The 22,601-nt window shown below is 41.8% G+C and overlaps 1 protein-coding gene across 1 annotated transcript in view; it reads right to left on the bottom strand.

The window, feature by feature from the left end:
- Positions 1 to 16,616: 16,616 nt before the first annotated feature.
- The window catches only part of DROSHA (drosha ribonuclease III), a 164,123-nt gene continuing 158,138 nt past the window's right edge, over positions 16,617 to 22,601 (bottom strand). The window contains exon 32 of the mRNA XM_060774694.2: positions 16,617 to 19,851. Within this exon, the coding sequence (XP_060630677.2) occupies positions 19,721 to 19,851 (131 nt within the window). The 3' untranslated portion in view covers positions 16,617 to 19,720. The remainder of the gene's footprint in view (positions 19,852 to 22,601) is intronic.

Below are 22,601 nucleotides of genomic sequence, written 5' to 3'. Positions count from 1 at the left end.
CCCCCTGTCCAACTCCCTACAGAGGTCATCCGACCAAAGCCTTCTCAGTGCTGTGACCAGGCCTGAAGCCAGACTGTGACTGGTCCAGATAGTCAATGTCATCTAGGAATCCCTGGAGCTGAGAGGCGACCACCCGCTCCAGCACCTTGCCCAAGAAAGGGAGGTTGGAGATTGGTCTGTAGTTGCTCAAGACCATGGAGTTAAGGGGGGGCTTTTTCAGGAGTGGTCTGACCACAGCCTGTTTCAAACCAGATGGAAATGTCCCCTGCTCCAACGATGCATTAATGATCAGCACAAACCAATCAATCAACCCACCTCTAGCTGATTTAATTAGCCAAGAAGGGCAAGGGTCCAGAGCCAACGTGGTTGCCCTCTCAGCCCCAAGGACCCCCTCCACATAATCAGGATGAACCAGCTGGAAAGAATCCCACAAAACCAGACAAGCAGATGCCTCGGTCATCTCCTCTGGTACTGTATTTAAGCTGGTATCTAACTCGAGGCAAGGGGGACACCCATCTTGCCCTTTGTCGGCCCCTCTTCCTTTTTCTTTCCATTTTCCCCATCATCATTATCTTCTCCAGGAACCCTCAGTGGTGCAATGGGTTAAACCCTTGTGCCGGTAGGACTGCTGACAGACAGGTTGTTGGTTTGAATATGGGGAGTGGGGTGAGCTCCCGTCTCCACTCTTGCTTCTCATGCAGGGACATGAGAGAAACCTCCCACAGGATGGTAAAAACATCAAAACATCTGGGCATCCCCTGGGCAATGTCCTTGCAGATGGTCAGTTCTCTCACACCAGTAGTGACCTCAAAATATTTGTTGCCATCAGCTGGGATTAGAGAGGTCTCCACAGTTTTCCCACCGCTGCATAAATAAAACCCTTCAACTCTTACAGTTTGGTGACAATCTGTCCTTTCCTTCCTTCCTGGTTTTGGGTGTTTTTTTTTATTATTATTTCAAGCTGACTTGCTGTCAGAAAAGAAAGGCACTCTGTAGATACGCAAAATCATTTTGCCCTAGGCCATTTTAAATACAAACCAAACTAAAGAAGCAGTCCTGTTCAGCTCTGGGGAAACAACTCCTTGGTTCATCTTCAGACGGAGGCCTTCCATATCCCACTTCTATGTGATTTCCTGTCGTGATGTATGTTTTTTGGTTTGGATTTTTCAAGCTTATAGGAGACACACTTTTAGATCCCCCCCAAAGGATTTTAAGTCCAAGAATCACAAGCCTAAGATATGAGACTTTAAGAAAGTTTGTTGTTTCTAACCACACCAGAATGATACAAAGCTTTAAGCTCTTGCCTACCTTGTCAATCAAATGATAAAGGGCACTTGGGTAAATGAAATAAAGGGCAGTTTGGCTAACAAAGGCCTATTTCTACAGACCAGAATTAGTGGAGGAGAAATCTCAGTTTTCTAAGCAGCATGTCCCAAAAGGCCAAAGAGCCTAGCCTTTACCACAAGCCAGCGTATTTTCTGCAAAGGTCAGTATCATTAAATAAAATACACAAGCCAATTACAAAAAGACAAGGTTGCCCAGGAGGTGTGGAATTCTTGTAAATGTCTGTTTAGATCTTTTCCTGCTCTCTTTTCTTTCTTGATATGCCAATGCCCCGAACAAAATTAACTGGTAAAAATGCTACAACCAGGGAACAGGACTATATATACTTCAAAAGAGAAAAGGAACTCATCTGAGAGTGTATTTTTCAGTTAACAGGCAGAGGAAGAAAAAGAAACCATAGCCATTTTCTTCATTAACACACACACTCACACACACATATAGATTTCCAAACTCTAACCCTCCAGGTTTTTTCAACTCCCAGAAGCTTCAGCTGCATTAGCCAATGATCAGGGATTCTGGGAGCTGAAATGTAAAAATACTTGGAAGGCCAGAGTTTGGGAATATACTGCTTTAAACTGAGTTAGTTTGAATGTCTGTTGAATATATAGGTTGCATATATAGGTTGCATATAGGTTGCAAGATGTGGCAGAATAATAAGGGAGCTCATTTACCTCCATCAAGGCACATTATGCCTAAATCTAATTCAATAGCAACAGAGAGAAAAAGTCCCACCAGTAAGCCAACTCCGAATGCATACCCTCCAACTGGATCAATTTGGCACACTCAACTAACTCCAGCTGCTTTAAACACCCCAGTTTTCCTCTCTTCCTTCCACATTCCCACTTTTTTTCCTCAGGTTACTTCAGCTGCTTCAAATTGTGTTTAAGCCACAGAATTAATTCACACTCCTTAAACTCAGGAGAGAGAGATAGAGAACAAGAAGGAGTGGAATTTTGCCTTTCCAGCACATTCAGGCAAAAGCAAACTGCTTGCTTTTGTGCTCTCGTTCATTAACTTTTGCCATCTTGACCACACTCACGTTGCTTGGAAAAACATGACCTGGTTTTCATCTGAAATGTTGGATAGTACGTGAATGCAACATTGAGCATGTTCTGCAGCTGTAGAAACCGAGGGCCCTTCCAAACAGGCCCAAAATGCAGGACCCATCACGGTTTTACCTGAGGCATCAAAATGACACCTGAATTTCCCAGGTTACTCTGGATTAATTTGACACCTGGAAATATTTTTTCAGTTGTGGGCCCTGTGGGGATTGACTTCCGGGACTGCTTCTGTGATTCCAGTGGTCAATCCTACTGCAATCCCAGTTCATTGGACTTTTTCCTCCCCCTTCCCCACAACCTCCCAATGTGTCATTTTCATGCATCAAGAGCTTTCACCGGAGAGGTCTGTGCATGCAGCCAGCCCCCTCATATAAATTTTGGATATAAATGGGGAGCTGGCTCCATGCTCTCCTGGATCAACCCCTGGTTGACCTGCGAAAGGATGTATGCCTCCCCCCCCCCCCCGGGGAAAGCCCAGGGTTTAGGGTGGCTATGGGGTCTCAATCCCAGGAGGAACTGGGATAAAATATCCCAATTCCGCTCGGGATTGAGACCTGTGTAGAAGGGCCCTGAGTCATTCACCGATAACCTTGCATGAATCATGAGCCCCATTCTCAAAACTCAAATGAAAGTGTGGTTGGGATTCAACGACCCACCAAAGGAGTTGGCAAAGGATTTATCCTAGCAACCCCTGCTACTTTAATAACCAGATTAACATGCAAACTGGATTTGAAGGGAACAGAGGTTTATTACTTTCAGGCCTGAAAGGATGTCAGATACAGAGGTTGTGCTCAAAAAGATCAGACATAAAGCATGCAGCAATGAAAAGTACACAGAGTTAATCTGTGTGCTGGCAGTGACTTATCTCTGAACCCTCTCAGAAAGTTGGAAAACTTTACATGATGGCATTTATTTATTTATTTATTTCGTGTACTTCTACCCCGCCCTTCTCAACCCCCGAGAGGGGACTCAGGGTGGCTTACAAAAAGGCACAATTCAATGCCTACACAATAATACAAAAAACGTATAAAAACAGCAGTTAAACAGTTATAACAATTAAAACAATCAATATATATCACAATCAATAAACCAGTCTCATGCTCAGCGTTCGCCAACTCAGAGTCCATACTTCATTCCACATTGTCTATTCCTATCCATCATTGTAGTCCTTTATTTTATCTGCCAGATTGCCCAAACGCCTGGTCCCAAATCCATGTTTTTAACTTCCTTCAAAAGGAAAGGAGGGATGTCACTGATCTAATTTCCCCGGGGAGTGAATTCCATAGGTTAGGGGCCACCACTGAGAAGGCCCTGCTCCTTGTCCTCGCCAACCTCACTTGTGATAGAGGCGGGGCCGAGAGCAGGGCCTCTCCAGAAGATCTTAAACTCCGAGGTGGGACGTAGAGGGAAATCCGCTCGGACAGATACGCTGGGCCAGAACCGTATAGGGTTTTGTAGGTCAAAACCAGCACTTTGAATTGTGCTTGGAATCGGATCGGCATTAACTTCTCATGCTGCCATTGTCTCCTCCTAATGGTGCCACCTCACATTAAGTGGGGAGCTGGAAAGAGCTTTGGGGATATACATAGACATATTATTTTCTGTTGTTTCCAAGAAATAAATGCTGGTTTGTGTGAGCGCAGATATGGTTATCCACCCCAATGCATCTAGCTACCTTTATCGTTAAGTGGGGATCACAAAGAGTTATGAAGTGGACCATGTGAGTTCTATAAATTATTTCTTAAAGAAGGAGAAATGTAAGGTTCTGAAACAGTGAGTGAAACTTTTTGTTGTTGTTGTTGTTGTTGTTGTTGAAGGATTTACAGATAGATTTTAGGCTGGAATTTAGTGGATATGGATTTCCTGTTCAACCTCCTTGAGGGGAGCTAATTTCTTTTGGAATGTGTAGATTCCTGGCAGGGTTAGTGGAAATGAGGAGAGTGGGAATATTACTCTTTTGAGATTGCAAAACCTTATAAGTGTAAAAATAAAATTAATATTTGACTTCAGAATTCATGTTGTGTCCATTGTTTAGGAAGGGAGTCATTTTTTAAATAACAAAATCATGTCCTTAGAAATTTTCTGTATTGCATATTACAATTCAGAAAGATGCATTGTTCTGCCCCCACACTATCTTAACTACTTGGAAAGTGAGCTGGCTGTGCAGGGAACAGATTGGAGACTATATGGTTGAATTAAACAAGAATTTATCAACTGACAAGAATTTTAGTCTTTCTCTCCTCCCAAATCTCACTACATAGTCTTTATGGGGAGATGTGAAGTCTTTGAGACATTAGACACAGTTCTTGCCAAACTGGGGCTCTTTAATCTTTATTTCATCTTATTGTCTCTTTCTTGTATTGTGTTCAACTGTCTCTAAGATGGTCTCAACATTTAACTCTGACTGGACTTAAATACAGATCTGAATGAACTTGAATACAGCTCATACCTCTCTGACTAAACATGGTATTTTGTAGACCCTTTGGCTCTTCTCTCTCTTCACCCTCTAGTCACAAATAGGCTGACTCCTCCAAGAACCAGAAGTGTCTTGTCTGAGGCTCCATCCCTGACGGGATTTTTAAAGGAGTTGGTTGATGGAGGCTTCACATGCAAAGAAACTGTCTAGACTGATCCCCAGAAACAGAACATAAAATATTAATCCCTCCAACTAAAAAGGTCTTAACTAGGGGCAAACAGCAAGGATCTTCATGGGGCGCAACATGCATGTTAATCATATTTGAGGCATACCCCGGTTGCCCATTTGCATAATTAGGCCCAAATTCTAAGCTTACATTTTTAAAGGAAGGCTCTAGGTCTTTGTAGAAGCTAAATTATGGGGCAAAATGTGGAGACATTCTTCTGTCAAAATTTGCACTTAAGTCTACATGGGATTTTTAGGGAACAGAGCAGGGAAAGTGAGCAATTTGAGCAGAAAGATGAAAAATTCAGTGGAAGGGACAAGAATTTAAGATGAGGCAAGGAAAGGAGAGATGGAAGAGTGCAGTACAAGAAACAAGGTAAGGGAAGGGAATGAGAGATGCAGCATCAGCATATAAAATAGAAGAAAGGAGCCACGCTAGATGTTTGAGGCAAGCCCACAAAGAAAGGGGAAAATGGAGGCAAGATGACTCTTTTAAGTGATGAAAAACATTACAGTCTTTAGGATATTTAGTCCAGATCTCATTTGTAAATATGTCTAGGACTCCTCCATATTTTATACAGTCATTTTGAGGCATTGGCATTAATTATACTGGTGTTTTCCACAACAAACTTTTAAATCACGAATATATCTTGAAAAACATGTCAAACTGTAATTAATTTAAATTTTGGATATATGGCAGGTAATTTGTTTCTTTGTCTTTGAAAAATCCAAAATCAAGTTCTAAATAATTGAACTTTAGATAGCCACTAGCTTTATACATTTTCTCTCAACACAACAAATAGTTATATTGTATCATCTTTTAACTTATAATTAACGGGTACAAAAAAAGGAATTTTGTTAGCTCTTCATTGAAAATTATGTCCCAGTTTTACCTAATATTCAATCTTAGCGTTAAGTATTTCCAAACAAGCCATTATTATCTGAAGCAAATGGGTTATAATAACAGCCCTTATGGCAGACAAAAACATTTATTTTCATTTTATTGCTAATGGAAACATAGCTTTTGGGGATGGCACCTACATTTTGCCCATCAATCAACATGTCTGGAAGCTCAACTAGACAAGAAGTCATTGATGCAATTAGTAATTGGAGAGTCGTTTTAAAAAATAAACAGCAGGTAAGGAAAACCATGTTTCAGAATGGTGCTATATTCTGAATAGAGTGGGGTGATATTTTCCAGATGGCCTCTGCTATAGTTTTGAGATGTTTTCAGAAATTTCAACCATGTCTTCTTGGAAGTGTCATCCACAAGATCAGTTTTCCAAGCTGTTACTCTATTGTAGTTCTTCAGATCTGGATAGTCTTCATGCTATAAGCAAACCATGGGCCCCTTCTACACTGCCCTATATCCCAGAATATCTATTTTGAACTGAATTATATGAGTCTGCACTTCCAGATAATCTGGGGTAAGAAGATAATCTGGGATCAGATTGTGAGATATAGGGCAGTGAAGAAGGGGCTTAAGAAAACTAAATAAAGTGGTGAGAGCTTTGATATGAAGGGGAACTGTTCTTTCAAGGGGTGGAATACTGTTCTTTCAGGAGGTGGAAAACTTTTGATTCTTCAGATGTTTCCCCAGTTCTTTCTATTGAACATGGTGGAGAGGGCCATGGGAAATGAAGCACAAAACTTCTAGAGGCCACAAAAGTCTGATCTTTTATATGCCAAAACAAATAGTTGGCATGAAGGTCCAAATATGCACCAGCCCTCCAAGCTGAAGACTACAAATACATGCAGTATTTCTCCTTTCATTTCCTATGTATACCCTCCAGCATTTCACACATGAAGTGTGTGGTCAAGGTGATAATTTAATTAATGAGGATGAATACACAAACCAGCAAAGGTTGCAAGAGTTTGCTTTTGCTAAGATTGAAGTCAAATATGACTCCCCCCCCCCCCCATAAAAGACAGTAACATAGTTTTGCTAAGGACAAGGACACCAGACTGCTGGATAATAAGGGTTAAACCTTGGTCAATTTGCCAAGACACTAACAACAACAACAAAGACCCTTCCCATGTTAGATAGTGTGTATCATTTAATCAAGGTTTTATGCCCTATGTTTCATATATAACAGAAGGTAACACATTTATTACTGAAAAACCACCTCCCTTTACACTTATGTACTCTCTTGAACTTCTATGGGACTTTTTGGAAACTTTACCTTTTCAAGCCCCCTATAAATGACCTTTGCCTGACCCTTCTGCCCTATTCCTTTTATTAAAAATGTATAAAAATATAAGAAGCCACTCAGGCCCGTAGCCAGGATTTCGTTTCGGGGGGGGAGGCTAAATTATTTTTAGGGGGGGTTCGGGGGGGGGGCTGAGTTTTGGGGGGGCTGAGTCTGAGTGAAAGAGGGTCTAGCCTAGCAAACCTTTTGTGTCGTTACCCCAATACCCCCATGCATATGGGATATATTGAGTATGGTGATCATATCACGATATGAATAAACATAACAGTTTAAAAAATACACCAGTAAGGCCTTTTCGTGAACCACCATGAGAATTTGGGGGGGGGGGCTGAAGCCCCTCAAGCCCCCCCCCCCCCAAGCTACATGCCTGAAGCCACTCTATGTGACCCTGGAAAGAAGGAAATCCTCTGTTGAAAAGAACCTTATCAAAAGACTTATTTGCACGAATCATACAATGGGAAGCAAACATGGGGCTCGGAGTCGGTCCCCCCAGCGGATGGTGCCCACTTGCCATTGATGATCATATCTCAACAGGACAAAAGGGCCTTAGGAAAGCCATAATTTGTCCTAATCTGTTCTCTCAGTTATCTTCCATCCACCAAAACTACAGCCAGGATTACCCCATTGTCTCCATATCTCAGTTCAAGAAAAAACCGGATCCTGGCCACCTCGCCAGACATCAACGTTTATTGCCACCCATCAAAGACAATAGTCTGTCTGCCTAGAAGGCCCCTTGAGGACTCACCGACCACATGGACACCACATATTTCCATAATCCACTCCAGTTCTCATTGTTTCCCTCTCGTCCTGCCTTCTTCTCTCCTGATTGGCCAGGAGGCCGAAGTGGCATGAGCTCACCCATTGATTAAGGTGCTCTGGAGGTGGTCAAACCTTCTCCCAGCTGTAGATCGCCAACCGATCAGACAGCTCTGTTTTATGTATATAAAGGCTTTATTTTTTGTACTCTGTATGCTCTGCTTGGCGAAATATTGCTGCTTTGCATCCTTTCCAGCTGGATCACAATAAAATCAACTTGGTGGCGCTTCCTTCAACTTTGGTGAGATTCTTTTGGGAACTTAGGGAAATCTTTTAAAGTGCGGCTTCTCTTTGCTCACCATTGTAGCGAGCCCTCTTTGGTGGGTCCACAAGGTCTCTCCTTCAGGGTCAGACCCTTTTAAATTCCTCCTCGAATTCAAGATGAGCAAGGTTCCACCTGATCCTCTCCTCTCCATCCTGCTTAGTTAATAGAGTGCAGGTTAATTTTGCACTTTGCAGCAGTTGAAGTAACCTGAAGACAAAGGGAGAAAGTATAGGAGAGAGAAACTGGGACAATTTAGAAGCACCTGAAAAAATCTGAAGATTAATAAGGACTGTTTCTGCAAGTTAAAACAGTTGGAGGATATAACTATGCAGTAGCTATGTAGACATACGCTCTAAAAAAACCCCTCAAGAACCAATGAGTAGTTCCATCTATAACTCAGAAATTATATGCAGACAGACATCCATGCAAATCTGTCTTCAAAAGAAAGAACTAGCATTATAATGAACTAGCCACCCCCTGCCATGCATTGTTGTGGCCCAGTCTGGTGATCTGGAAAATAAAACAATGAGAAAGTGTTGGTTTCTAATATATGTTATTTCTTTAGGCTTGTGGGTAAACAGTATTTCTTGTTTCTTTGTCAGTGTTGATGTAGAGATTGCCTGGTTTGCCTACTCTGGAACATGCAACATATAATTGTCCTTCCTTAGGGGGTCCCTTTCAAATCTATGATACTATATCTGAAATATACATGTGTGTGTGTGTGTGTGTGTCTATGGCTGGATGGCTCTTTGTCAGGAGGGCTTTGATTATGTTTTCTTACCCTGGTGAAGGGAGTTGGACTGGATGGCCTTAAGGCAGTATTTCTCAACCTGGGGGTTGGGACTCCTGGGGGGGGGGGATCGTAAGGGGGTGTCAGAAGGGTTGCCGAAGACCATCAGAAAACACAGTATTTTCTGTTGGTAATGAGGAAAGTTTGGCCCAATTCTATTATTGGTGGAATTCAAGGGGATCTTTGATTGTGGGTGAACTATAAATCCCAGTAACTACAACTTCCAGATGTCAAGGTCTATTTTCCCCAAAACTCCATCTGTGTTCATAATTGGGCATATGGAGTGTTTGTGCCAAGTTTAGTTTAGATCCTTCGTTGTTTGAGTCCGCAGTGCTCTCTGGATGTAGGCAAACTATAACTCCAAAACTCAAGATCAATGCCACCAAACCTTCTAGTGTTTTCTGTTGGTCAAGGGAGTTTTGTGTGCCAAGTTTGGTTCAATTCCATTGTTGTTGGAATTCAGAATGCTATTTGATTGCAGGTTAACTATAAGTCAAATCAATTACAACTCCTAAATGACAAAATCAATTTTTGAGTGATAGTCACTCCTTGGGTTAGTAGGTGTCTTGTGGCCAAATTTGGTGGCAATTAGTGCAGCGGTTTTTGAGTTATGATGTCACTCAAAACGAACAGAGCATTGATAGATAGATCGATAGATCGATAGATCGATAGATAAAGGTAATGCAGTAAAGAAAAAATAGATAATAAACCCAACGAAATTAATTTCTGGGTTGTTGTAGGTTTTTTCGGGCTATATGGCCATGTTCTAGAGCCATTCTCTCCTGATTTTTCACCTGCATCCTGGCAAGCATCCTCAGAGGTAGTGAGGTCTGTTGAAAGTGGGTTTATATATCTGTGGAATGACCAGGGTGGGACAAAGAACTCTTGTCTGTTGGAGCTAGGTGTGAATGTTTCAACTGATCACCTTGATTAGCATTTGATGGCCTGGCCGTGCCTGGGGCAATCTTTTGTTGAGAGGTGATTAGATGTCCTTGTTTGTTTCCTCTCTGTTTCCTCACAATCTCTGATGATGCTTGCCATAGATGCAGGCAGAACGTCAGGAGAGAATGCCTCTAGAACATGACCATATAGCCTAAAAAACCCTACAACAACCCAGTGATTCCGGCCATGAAAGCCTTCGACAATACAAATTAATTTCATCTATGGATATAGTGTGTATTTTTAACAGTTAGCTAAATGTCCACTATTATAATACACAGGGGCAAAGGACTCCTTGGGGAGTGCATTGCATTGCTGAGGTTTCTCCATCTTTTATTCTAACCCAGGCTTACACAACACATGGCCCATGGATCGCATGCTGCCCACAAAGGGCTTCCCTGTGGCTCACAGAGGTTCTAGGCTTAAGACTTTAAGAGGAAGGTCAGTGGGAGCTCAGTCACTGCAGATGGAGCTTAGTCGATCTTGAATTTGACATCCACCTCTCCCTTGCCCAGACCTTAACTATGTATTGTGTTCACCTGATTTGTTGGCTGAATGTGCTTTCCTTGAAAGAAATATGTTAAAATGGGTGTTCTATTCCTGGAAAGAAGTGAGTTACAATGGGTGAAGCTATAGATGAAATTATTCTTTCACCTCAACACCACTCTGAAAAGCCTTTCCTTCCAATTCCGTGGGATGAGGAGGAAGTGAATATTGAATAAAATGGGACATTTAAAATTTTTCCCCTGACATTAAGTTCAGTTGTGTCCGACTCTGGGGGTTGGTACTCATCTCCATTTCTAAGCTGAAGACCCAGTGTTGTCCGTAGACACCTCCAAAGTCATGTGGCCAGCATTACTTCAAGGAGCGCTGTTACCTTCCATAGGAAGACTAAAAAAATCCATTATTTCCAACCAACATGCTGGCATAACAGCAGCTGAAGGGACCTGGAATGAACATGTCTTTGCTCCACTCAGAATAAAATAGAAGTCATTCTACCTTACACTTTTGTTGTTCATTCGTTCAGTCATTTCCGACTCTTCATGACCTCATGGACCAGCCCACGCCAGAGCTCCCTGTCAGCCATCACCACCACCAGCTCCTTCAAGGTCAAGCCAGTCACTTCAAGGATGCCATCCATACATCTTGCCCTTGGTCAGCCTCTCTTTCTTTTTCCTTCCATTTCCCCAGCATCATTGCCTTCTCTAAGCTTTCCTTTCTTCTCATGATGTGGCCAAAGTACTTCATCTTTGCTTCTACTATCCTTCCCTCCAATGAGCAGTCAGGCTTTATTTCCTGAAGTATGGACTGGTTTGATCTTCTCATGGTCCAAGGCACTCTCAGAACTTTCCTCCAACACCACAGTTCAAAAGCATCTATCTTACTTCACTCAGCCTTTCCTATGGTTCAGCTCTCACATCTGTAGGTGACTATGGGGAATACCATTGCTTTAACTATGCGGATCCTCGTTGCCAGTGTGATGTCTCTACTCTTCATTATTTTATCGAAATTGGTCATTGCTCTCCTCCCAAGATATGTCTCCTGATTTCTTGGCTGCAGTCTGCGTCTGCAGTCATCTTTGCACCTAGAAATACAAAGTCTGTCACTGCCTCCACGTTTTATCCCTCTATTTCTCAGTTATCAATCATTCTTGTTGCCATAATCTTGGTTTTTTTATGTTTAGCTGCAACCCAACTTTTGCACTTTCTTCTTTCACCTTGATTAGAAGGCCCCTCAGCTCCTCCTCGCTTTCGACCATCAAGGTGGTGTCATCTGCATATCTAAGGTTGTTCTTCCAGCATTTTTTACTCCAGCCTTGCATTCGTCAAGCCCCGCACATTGCATGATGTGTTCTGCATACAAGTTGAATAGGTTGGGTGAGATTATATAGCCCTGTTGTGCACCTTCCCAATCTTGAACCAGTCTGTAGTTCCATAGTCAGTTCTTACTGTTGCTACTTGGTCCTTATACAGATTCCTCAGGAGAGAGACAAGGTGATTTGGTTTGCCCATACCACCAAGAATTTGCCACAATTTATTATGATTCACACAGTCAAATGCTTTAGAATAGTCAATAAAACAGAAATACCTAAACTAAAAAATTCCATTATTCCTAACCACCATGCTGGCACAACAGCAGCTGAAGGGACCTGGAATGAACATGTCTTTGCTCCACTTAGAATAAAATAGAAGTCATTCTACCTTACACTAATAGGATCAAAATCATATTTCCTCTCATAATTATGACAAAGTCTTAAGGTTCAGGACAGCAATTGAAAATCTTTATCACCCTAAGAACAGATGGCTGATAAAGCAGTTTTGGCTGCCCTGTCCAATGAAGTCACCAAGACATCTTATCTTCTAGAATTTTAATTGGCTTTCCCAGAACTTGTAAAACTGGTTATTGAATAACATTAGCATTTTTAATAACCACTGAATTCGAAATGGCTTTTTTGCTGGGTTATGTTCCTATACAAACTTTGTTATGACAAGCTGACTTATAGTTGAGGCTGACACAATCAATGAAAACTGCCTCGGAGAATTTATTTTCTTTCCTTTCCACCCGGAGCCAAGGCCTCAGAGAGGAAATGTGAAGTTGCAATACTAATTGTAAATGTTCCCCCACTTGTTGTATTCTCTCCCTGTGTGCGGTAGAATTCAAAGTACAATCTTTAGGTGTCTTCATTCCAGCAAATAACAAGCCAACAATGGATGGCAATTTTGATGAGCAAATCAACAATCAAAAGGAGCTGACACACTCCAAATATAGGAACCTATTTTACCATGCATATGAAAACTGTTAGATATCTGTGAGAGATGGTTTAATTAGCAGTTCAACTGAAGGATAAAGGATATTGGGATGAATCTGTGTCAAGATGAGAGAGATCTCATTCCCGGTGCCATCTACCATATTGTTATGGTAATCTCAGTCTTTTTAATGATGACAAAAGGCACAGCCTTACCTTGCAGTTAACCACTGTGCAAATCCTGTAAGAAAAGATCTTTCTGAGGAGGTGTGATGAATGATAAAAAGAAACAGTCTTTCAGATCAGGTCAACATCTTCTCAAAGAATCTTCCAAAGAGAGAATAACTGGGGCTCAAGGAGAATGTAACCTAATTCCAAGGGGGCGAGAAATTGATCTGATCTCCTGAAGGCTACAGCTCTTTGAAATGCTGATGGTGGCGAAGGGAGGAGGGCAAAAAAGGTGCACAGAAAAAAAAACTGGACTGAAAGGGATTGCTTGCAGGCATGATGGCAGTGGCATAACCCAACCTTGTTCACTGGTACCCAAATTGGCCCTCCCTTCTTCTATCAGAAGAAGCCAACTCGGTTGTGTGCAGGGAGCCACGGTGGTGCAATGAGTTAAACCCTTGTGCCGGATGAACTGCTAACCTGAAGGTCGGCGGTTCAAATCCATGAGATGGGGGAGCTCCCATCTGTCAGCCCCAGCTTCCCATGTGGGAACATGAGAAAAGCCTCTCACAGGATGGTAACACATTTGGGTGTCTCCTGGGCAACATCTCTGCAGACGGCCAATTCTCTTACACCAGAAGCGACTTGAACTGTCTCAAGTTGCTTCTGATATGATTTTTTAAAAGTTATGTGCAGTATCTTCAAAAGGCCTTGAAATAAATGTATTCGTATGTTTTGGAAACATAACAGTACAAAAACATAGTATGTTGTGGTTCCAATGTATTTGTTATTTATTTATTTACACTATTTATATTCTGAGTCCTTTGATGGAGTACTTCCTCATTCTTCTGTAAGCTGCTGGAAGGTTTTCTGGCGTCGTAAATTGGTTAAATTAGCCTCCCCGCATAAAGTGGTACCTAAATTTCCTACTTGACAGATGCAACTGTCTTTCAGGTTGCATAGGCCAACAGCAAGCTAGACTATTAATGACCAGGAGTTCACTCTGACCCGGGCTGGCTTTAAACTCATGACCTCTCGGTCAGTAGTGTTTTAATGCAGCTGGCTCCAAACTAGCTGCCCCACAGACTGGTCCTCTGATCACAATTAGCAATGTCCCATGGAATCCTGTGATTTGCAGTGCTTAAAATATGCAGTCAATGGAACTCTGGTGGAGGGGTGTCAAACTCATTTTCATCGAGGACCACATTAGTCTTATTGTTGCCTTCAGTAGGCTGTTTTTAATCTGGTTTGTGTGTGTGTCCCTATTAAGTTTGGGCAGAAATAGTATTATTAAGAGTCATTTTTAAAAAGTGGGGTTGTACCACAGAGATCTTACTGATTTTAAGATTGGATTAAACTATTGTTTGTCCAGTTAATTAGGACAAGGTTGATCTGTCCTATCTGGTGGGTTTCTCTTGCTTCCTTCTTCTCCTTTCCTTTCTTCTCCCGCTTTGTAATCTCTTCTTTACTGATCTTTTTAAAAGAAATCTTAAATGAAGTATGTTTAGGTTTGTTTGAACAGAACCAGGAGGCATCTTTCCCTTTCTTCCAGCCTCTCCTCTTCCCACCCCACCATCCCTTTTCCTTTTAGAGTCTTGGGCTGATCTGTCTTCTTTGTCTTGTTCATTAACCTCTGCCTTGCTCTTTTTTGTCTCATTTGATTTGCTTATTTGCATGTCTCTGACTTCTTCCTTCCTCCTCCCCCCCAACTCCAATTTGAGGAAAGAGAAGAATAAAAATGCATGCACACAACAGGGGAAAGGCAGGGGTGTTTGAATGACTTATTTCCTTTTTCAAAGCCAGGGAAGAGTTGAAATAATGGATTCAGAACCTTAAATGCACCAAGGGAGAAGTTTTTTAGAGGATCATGTTGTTGGCCTTAGGGTGAGATCATATACACTTTTCCTTGGAAGTGGGTTCCTTAACAAATCAGGTTTAGTTCCAAGGGGGGAGATGTAGTGGGAAATGAAGTTGAGGCTGGGGGAAGATCGGGAACTATTTTTCTCTCTCTCCTGAGTAGATTGAGCCTTGAGCAGTTTAGTTCCTGGGAGATTCATTGGTTGTGGGGGTGGCGGCGGCTTGTGTTGCCCCAGTGTATGCATGAGAGAGAAACGAAGAGTATTTTTCGGTGTGTGAATGCCTTGACTAGCTACTAAGCTTCATTATGGCCCAGTTCTCTGTAAAGCAGCCAAACACACAAACGTAGTCCAGTGGCAGTTTGAGGTCAACATGTTATTGAGCAATTTAAGGAAGTTTGCATATAGTGAGATCCAGAATGCGGAAACTGAGTCCATGGCTGGAGGCTTAAAGTTTAAATCCAAAGTTCCCAATCAAAGAAGTCTCATCAGTTGAAGTAGTGGCCACCGAGGAATTTATCTGATCCGGCCAGAAAGGATGGCAGCTAGCGGTAAGCTGCTCAAAGAAACTGACATGTTTTGCAAGCATAAAACATACATTTTTATACAGTACAGTCTTCTGTTTTTTGTGCGCCTGCCCAGCAGAGATCAGCTTTGCATGGATTGGTGGAGCCAACTTTGACGTCACAAACACCTGAGAGCGTTCACTCCGCATGGAGGGGCAGCAGATCAAAAAAGTTCCCCACTTCCAATTCAGATTCCTGCTCTCCCATGGCTGACAGGGGACTGGGTGACCAGTGGAACAAAAGGAGACATAGTTTTTATGAATGGATTACTGTGTCTCAACCTCAAGGCAAGCAAAGTTGGGCCCTTGGGTTTTATTGTCTGTATAATGACCCTGTGAGTCCTCAACGAGTTAGTCTAGTGCCCATGGCACTAGTTACATTGTGTTCCAACTCAGTATATTCTCCAGATGATGGGATTAGATGATCCATCCTTGGGAAAGGGGTATGGCAATCAGGAAGAACAGTAGCAGAGTTTCCCCAAATTCCAGGGAAGATGCTTGGGCGATTGTGACTCCTTTGTCCAGATGACTGGTTTTAGTGTTTATGTATATTTATGGTTTATTTTATGTTTTGGCATTGAAGGTTTGCCATATATATGTTGTGCTCCACTCTGAGTCCCCTTTGGGGTGGAAAGAGCGGAATATCAATGTTTTAAATGAATGAATAAATAAATAGTCTATGTGGCTGGCAAAAAAGGTTAGCCCAATTCAGGGTCTGGTAATACCTTGCTCAGCTGGTTCTATTGATGCGGGAGATGCTGGTTTTTTGTGTCCATTGTTGAAGTGATGGCCCAGAGGACACAACAGAAAATCTGGGTCTTGGTGTGTCAGTAAAGGTTATCAAGGTGGCTTCATACTCTGAAGAGGTATATATAAAATCATAAAACACAAAAATATTAAAAATATTAAAAACATGAAGGCCCTGGTATCTGCTGACCAGTGGATCCTGGGGGCAGTAATTGCCTGGGACTTTGGGGTTGACCCAGAGGTTGTGGTTGCATGAAAGAAGCTTCATAGAGAAGGAAAAGGGGGGGGGGGAGAGAGAGAGAGAGAGAGAAAGCTTGTTCAGGAGTGTGAAGGCAGGAAACCTCAGCCATGGATGATGGGCTCTGGGGGCCCTAGTCAAGGGATGATGGGGTTTGTAGGGGCACAAGTCGGCCACGGTGCAAAGATAGACAGAAAAAGTGAGTCAAGAAGGATACAGAGAGGCAAGCATATGCTTAAAAAAGATATTTTTTATTGAGGGATAGTTTCACATTTTGAGGGAGAAATGTGGTTAGAAACAATGTCTCTCTTGGAGCTAGCTCTATTGCAGGTCCTCTTCCAGTCTTCTGCCAATTCATAATTCTCCATGGGGGTGTGGGGGTGTGGGTGGGGGGTTCGTGGTTCGACATGTTTCCAGGAATACTCCACAATCCACGACCCAACATCCAAGGTACAGACAATCTTTCAAGGATTCAAGGCACAAGATATGATGCTTCAGGCTGCAGCTCAAAAAAAGCTGTTGCTGTTGTTCCTGTTCCGAAGTGATGGCCTCTTTAGTGTCTGGCTGCACCTGATTTGCTCTGTATAATCTTTCTTCCACCTCCTAGTTGTTAATGCTTGCCATGAAAGGTACGTTCTGAGATAGCCCAGAAACCAGTTGCTTGCCCCATTGTTTCAATGCTTGACATTAGACATGAAATTGGTCTCTTACCTCTGTGCATCCCCCTCTCACACAAAATGATGGCCAATTTACTCTTGAGTCAACCCACTGAGGTGAACTGAAGGTCTCCAGAAATAGGGAATGAGAATAAAGTGTGTACATGTGTTTGTGTTTCTTTTCTGGCCGCCTGAACACTGCGCTTTTGAGGAGGAATGATAGTTATGAAGGAGGGGAGGGGACTTGGGGATGTCTCACTGAGACTTATGAGGAGATGCTCCATTTTGGAAACTGCCTGGCCCCTTCAAGGCGCCAGAGCTACTTGAGCATTGGAGTCCCCGGTGGCTTCTTCTAGAAGGGTGGCACCAAGGGGAAGGAGAAAGGAAGGAGGAGGGCAGAAAAGCGCCTGTCCACTCAACCTGGCTCTTTTCTCTTCCTTTGTCTCTACTTTGGCAAAACTATTGACAGAGAGGAGTGGGAGGCTCCGATCTTGAAGGTCACATAAATTGACATTGGCCTACAAGTATTGTGACAGGAACAGAATTCAAAACGATTTTAACAGATTAGAGAGACGGGCCAAAACGAACAAAATGAAGTTCAACAGTGACAAATGCAAGATACTCCACTTAGGCAGAAAAAATGAAATGCAAAAATACAGAATAGGGGACGCATGGCTCGAGAGCAGTATGTGTGAAAAAGATCTTGGAGTCTTCGTGGACAACAAGTTAAACATGAGCCAACAATGTGATGTGGCGGCTAAAAAAGCCAATGGGATTTTGGCCTGCATTAATAGGAGTCTAGTGTCTAGATCCAGGGAAGTTATGCTACCCCTCTATTCTGCCTTGGTTAGACCACACCTGGAATATTGTGTCCAATTATGAGCACCACAATTCAAGAGAGATATTGACAAGCTGGAATGTGTCCAGCGGAGGGTGACTAAAATGATCAAGGGTCTTTGGAACAAGCCCTATGAGGAGTGGCTTAAAGAGCTGAGCATGTTTAGCCTGAAGAAGAGAAGGCTGAGAGGAGACATGATAGCCATGTATAAATACATGAGAGAAAGTCATAGGGAGGAGGGAGTGAACTTGTTTTCTGCTGTCCTTGAGACTAGCATGCGGAAGGATGGCTTCAAACTACAAGAAAGGAGATTCCATCTGAACATTAGGAAGAACTTCCTGACTGTGAGAGCCATTCAGCAGTGGAACTCTCTGCCCTGGAGTGTGGTGGAGGCTCCTTCTTTGGAAGCTTTTAAACAGAGGCTGGATGGCCATCTGTCAGGGGTGATTTGAATGCAATATTCCTGCTTCTTAGCAGGGGGTTGGACTGGATGGCCCATGAGGTCTCTTCCAACTCTATGATTCTATGACTCTATGCCGTGCTTTAGTGACTCACCAACATACAAACCCAAGGATGCCATAGGATATTGACATGTCAGAATTATAATTGTATACAGGCATACTTCAGTTAACTGAGTTTTTGACGGTTAACTGAAGGTCCTTTTTATACCTGGCTTTTTTCTTGTTCTCTGTTTTCTGAGTGTTCTTTTACTAGTATTAGCATTAGGAAGGTGGTGAAGCAAGACTAGGCATGCACTAATGTTTGCTATTAAATTGCAGCATCTACAGCAATGGTTCCTAACCTGTGGGTTCCCAGATGTTTTGGCCTTCAACTCCTAGAAATCCTAACAGCTGGTAAACTGGCTGGGATTTCTCAGTGTTGTATGCCAAAACACTTGGGGACCCACAGGTTGAGAATCACTGATCTACAGTGAACAGTGCAATAAAGCTTATGCTGGGAAAAGTGGAATTCTACTAAAGCTGGTCTTACTGTAAGGGGTTCTAGACGCAAAAGTTGCATCCAGAACCCGTTATTGGGCATGTGAGAACAATAGCGAAAGAGAGATCACAACCAAAGCTTGCTGGAGGGGAATGGGCTGGACGCATCATCTTCTAATATCCCACTCATGCACATCATGGAACTCCATCTCTTGAAATGGTTGCCCACATTATAAAATGGGTTTTTTTCGGGGGGGGGGGGGATTTGCAATCATTATAATATTGCCATGATCATAAATGTCAATACCAAACTATTACAAATTTACAGTATTGTAAGTGTGTACAGGGATGCAAGTGTATATCAAGTAAAGGATATAAAATGTGTATTATGTATATGAAAACTTGTTTTCAGGTTTTGTTTCCATAACCTTGAGTTTGTTTCCCCTTTTTGTAGATAACGCTGCTTCTTTCTGGTTGTAGTATATCACAACCACAAAAGAAACTTGACAGAATTAAAATGTCATTTATGTCTTCTTATTTCATATGATTAAACAAAACAGTTAAGACACTGCTTTCGTCTTCTTTTTAAAATGTTCCTATTTCTTAAATAGAATCCTTTATTCTTTAACAGTATATGTGCTGCCACATGTTAGAAAAAACAAAGCCATTAACTCCTTGCCAGGAATATTAAAAGAAGTTATTTCTTTTCAAACACTATGAATAAAAATGCATAATTAAAATGAAACAAAATCCATTCTGTGGGGAAAAATACAAGTCAAAATGAAACATGATTCAATGATGACACTTCATTCATTCATTTACATTAAACCAGGTTAGGTCTCCATAGGCCACCATGGAAGTTATTAGGTAAGCAAATATGCCATTGCTTCCACTGCTTTCTTTTATTTCCGTATGTCTTCCGACTCCTCCGGCTCCCTTTCCTGATGCTCTCTTTCCCATCTCATTTCTTTAAGCTCTTGTCTGTACTTCCGTTCAATGAACCGTTTCTGATGGGCCATCTGAGGAAAGTTATCTGAGACGAGAAGAAATGTTTTATATGTTAAATAAAGGCTAGCCAGTGATATGAAAAATGGTCCAAGGATTGTTATTTTATCACAGAAGACAACATTCTGGGTCACATGTAAGGCAAGGATCCATGGGAACCAAAGTTAGACTGATGCCTGGAACAGCTACACATATTACAGATCTGTTCTGAGATCAGTAATGTGGGACTCCAACAAAGTCAATACCTAACTCATTTCCCTTCTAAGGCAGAGAACTAACTCTGAACAACCTTATTTTTCTGGTTTCTAGAGAGAGAGTTAAGCCAAAAATATCTGATCCTTCTTGGAGTCATAAAAATGAAGAAGTCAACTATGAGCACCTACTGCAAATAGAAGCAATTAACAAACATGCACCATCAAGATGGGTGATCCCTGGCAACTTGGAAGTCAAGTCGTTATCTGAACACAACCAATATGAGGAGAGATCCCAGATAGTATAATTTCTTTATCACATTTGTATGAAGTATTTTTAGGACAATGCACGTTGGATTATTCCATTCTATCTTCCAAGTAGCCATCTCCTTGTGAGAGCATGTGAACTGAGTGACTGAGGATTCTTAATCAATTTCAGTGTCTCAACAAGGAGGAAAAGAGATGTCTCCCCAGCCACAAATTCAGAATTTGGTTCTCTACTCTGAAAGCTTTCCCTTTACAATTACAAAAGGACTTCAATCTGTTTCACTGCTAGTCATTAAAAGAAATGGTTCTTTCTTCCCTTCAAACTAATATGCTACCTGAACCCAACTCCCAATGGTTTCTCAGTGCTCCAGAGTCAGTTTTAGAGCATGGACTTAACACCATTTGTTTTTACTCAGTATGACATTTTCAAACATAAGTTGCAGCTTTTTTCTTAGACCTGCCCCAACACTTTATAGATGAGAATTGTGTGACCCTCAAGATGTTTATGTTCTTGCAGCCCTCACAACTGAGTATACTGCTTAGGATAGCTGGAAATGGCAGTTTAGCAACATCTAGAGAAGTGGTCCCCAGATGTTTTGACCTTCAACTCCCAGAAATCCTAACAGCTGGGATTTCTGGGAGTTGTAAGTCAAAACACCTGGGGACCCACACTGATCTAGAGGACCACACAATTCCTACTTACGTTTTAGAGACTCTCAGTAGGTATAAAGAACATCTCAAAATCAGTTCATTATGGTGATGCTGTGGTGACATGCCAGTATTGTGCACAAATGTTTCAATTTGGATATTGTTGTGGTGTACTTCAAGTTGTTTCAATTCATGGTGACCCTAAGGCAAACCTACCGTAGTGTTTTCTTGACAAAATTTGTTCATCAGGGGTTTCCCTTTACCCTCCTCTGAGTCTAAGAGGATGACTTGCCCAAGGTCACCCAATGGATTTCCATGATTGCGTGGGAATTTGAACCCTAATTTAGAAAATCATAGTGCAACACTCAAACCACCACACTTTGCTCATTCAGAGGATATCATGAAATGCTTATAATGTACATATAGCTATTCATGAACAATGAAAGGGCAAACAAGAGCATATGATTGGAAGGCAAAGCAAAAAGAGTGATTTTATCTTGAGAGATAAAAGAACAAATTACTACTCAATAAACAGATCCAGTGCTGGAAAAATTCAACTTAGTTGTCATGAAGTCTCATTGAAATCAATTCAGCTTAATCTAGTTGCACTGGTGTCTAAACCGTCCCAGTGATAACAGAATTTAATTCTGAATAAAGTTAGCGAGACTAGTGTCATCATACATTTATTTTGTATCTTTCTCTGAAGGCATACTTCCATTGTTATGACTATGACACCCTTTAGAAAATGTGCACAATTTGCTCAGCATCCATTATGCAATCTATAAAGCAGATCAATAGCATTGTCTGGTGTTTTGGGAAGTTGTTCTATTTTATTTTACATGGGACAAATCTGATTACAGCACCAGATGTATTGGCATCTCTAGTGCTTTAATTATTTTGGAGCATTGTTGTCAAGGTAGACTTAAATGAGAATGGGGGAATTGTACATCTTAGACTCATTAAACTACTCCTTTCATAGCATGTTCAAGTTTTTACAGGGGTGAAAAATGGCTAAGAAGTTGTATCAATAACTGGAGATTGGTCAGGTATCTCTATGTTTTCATGAGTGCACTGTTTTTTTCAAACCAAAGGAGCAAGTGCTATGAAGCAAACAAATGGCCCCTCAGTTGCTGTCAGAAGTAACTGGTTGATTGATACCTAGATGAAAGGGGATGAAATCTGTCACCACACTGCAACTTTTTTTCTTATTGCAGGAGAAATGCCCTCTCAGAGCAATGTCATATGTAGTAAGAGACAGGAAGCAGACTTAGATTCCTTGCATTCTGTTATCTTATGTAAGCTACTTTGGTAATTGTCTCTTCCCTGAGACAATCTCAAGGAGAGTAACATGGGCTACTAAAGAGACAAATGATGGGTCACAGTAAATTAGATGAGAACTCTCACTTAGAAGCAGGATGACTATATTGAGACTGTTGTTGGACAGATAGTGGAAACGGAGGAAGGCTACATTACAGGTGAATAGATTAATCAAAGAAGTCACAGCACTGGATCTGCAAGACCTGAGCATGACAGTAGATAACTGTGACTCTTCAAGAGACATCATCACATTGGGATCTTGAAGCGGGGAACAGCGGGGACATTCACTGGACAGTGGGACAAATCCGATTGGCAGAGTGGGAGCCTGTCACCCCACATCCTGCATTGCCCACAT

This window comes from Anolis sagrei, chromosome 4, assembly GCF_037176765.1.
Source record: "Anolis sagrei isolate rAnoSag1 chromosome 4, rAnoSag1.mat, whole genome shotgun sequence".
In the NCBI taxonomy this organism is placed as follows: Eukaryota; Metazoa; Chordata; class Lepidosauria; order Squamata; family Dactyloidae; genus Anolis; species Anolis sagrei.
The sequence above is the reverse complement of the archived record's forward strand: the minus strand, read 5'-3'. Positions and strand labels throughout refer to the sequence as shown.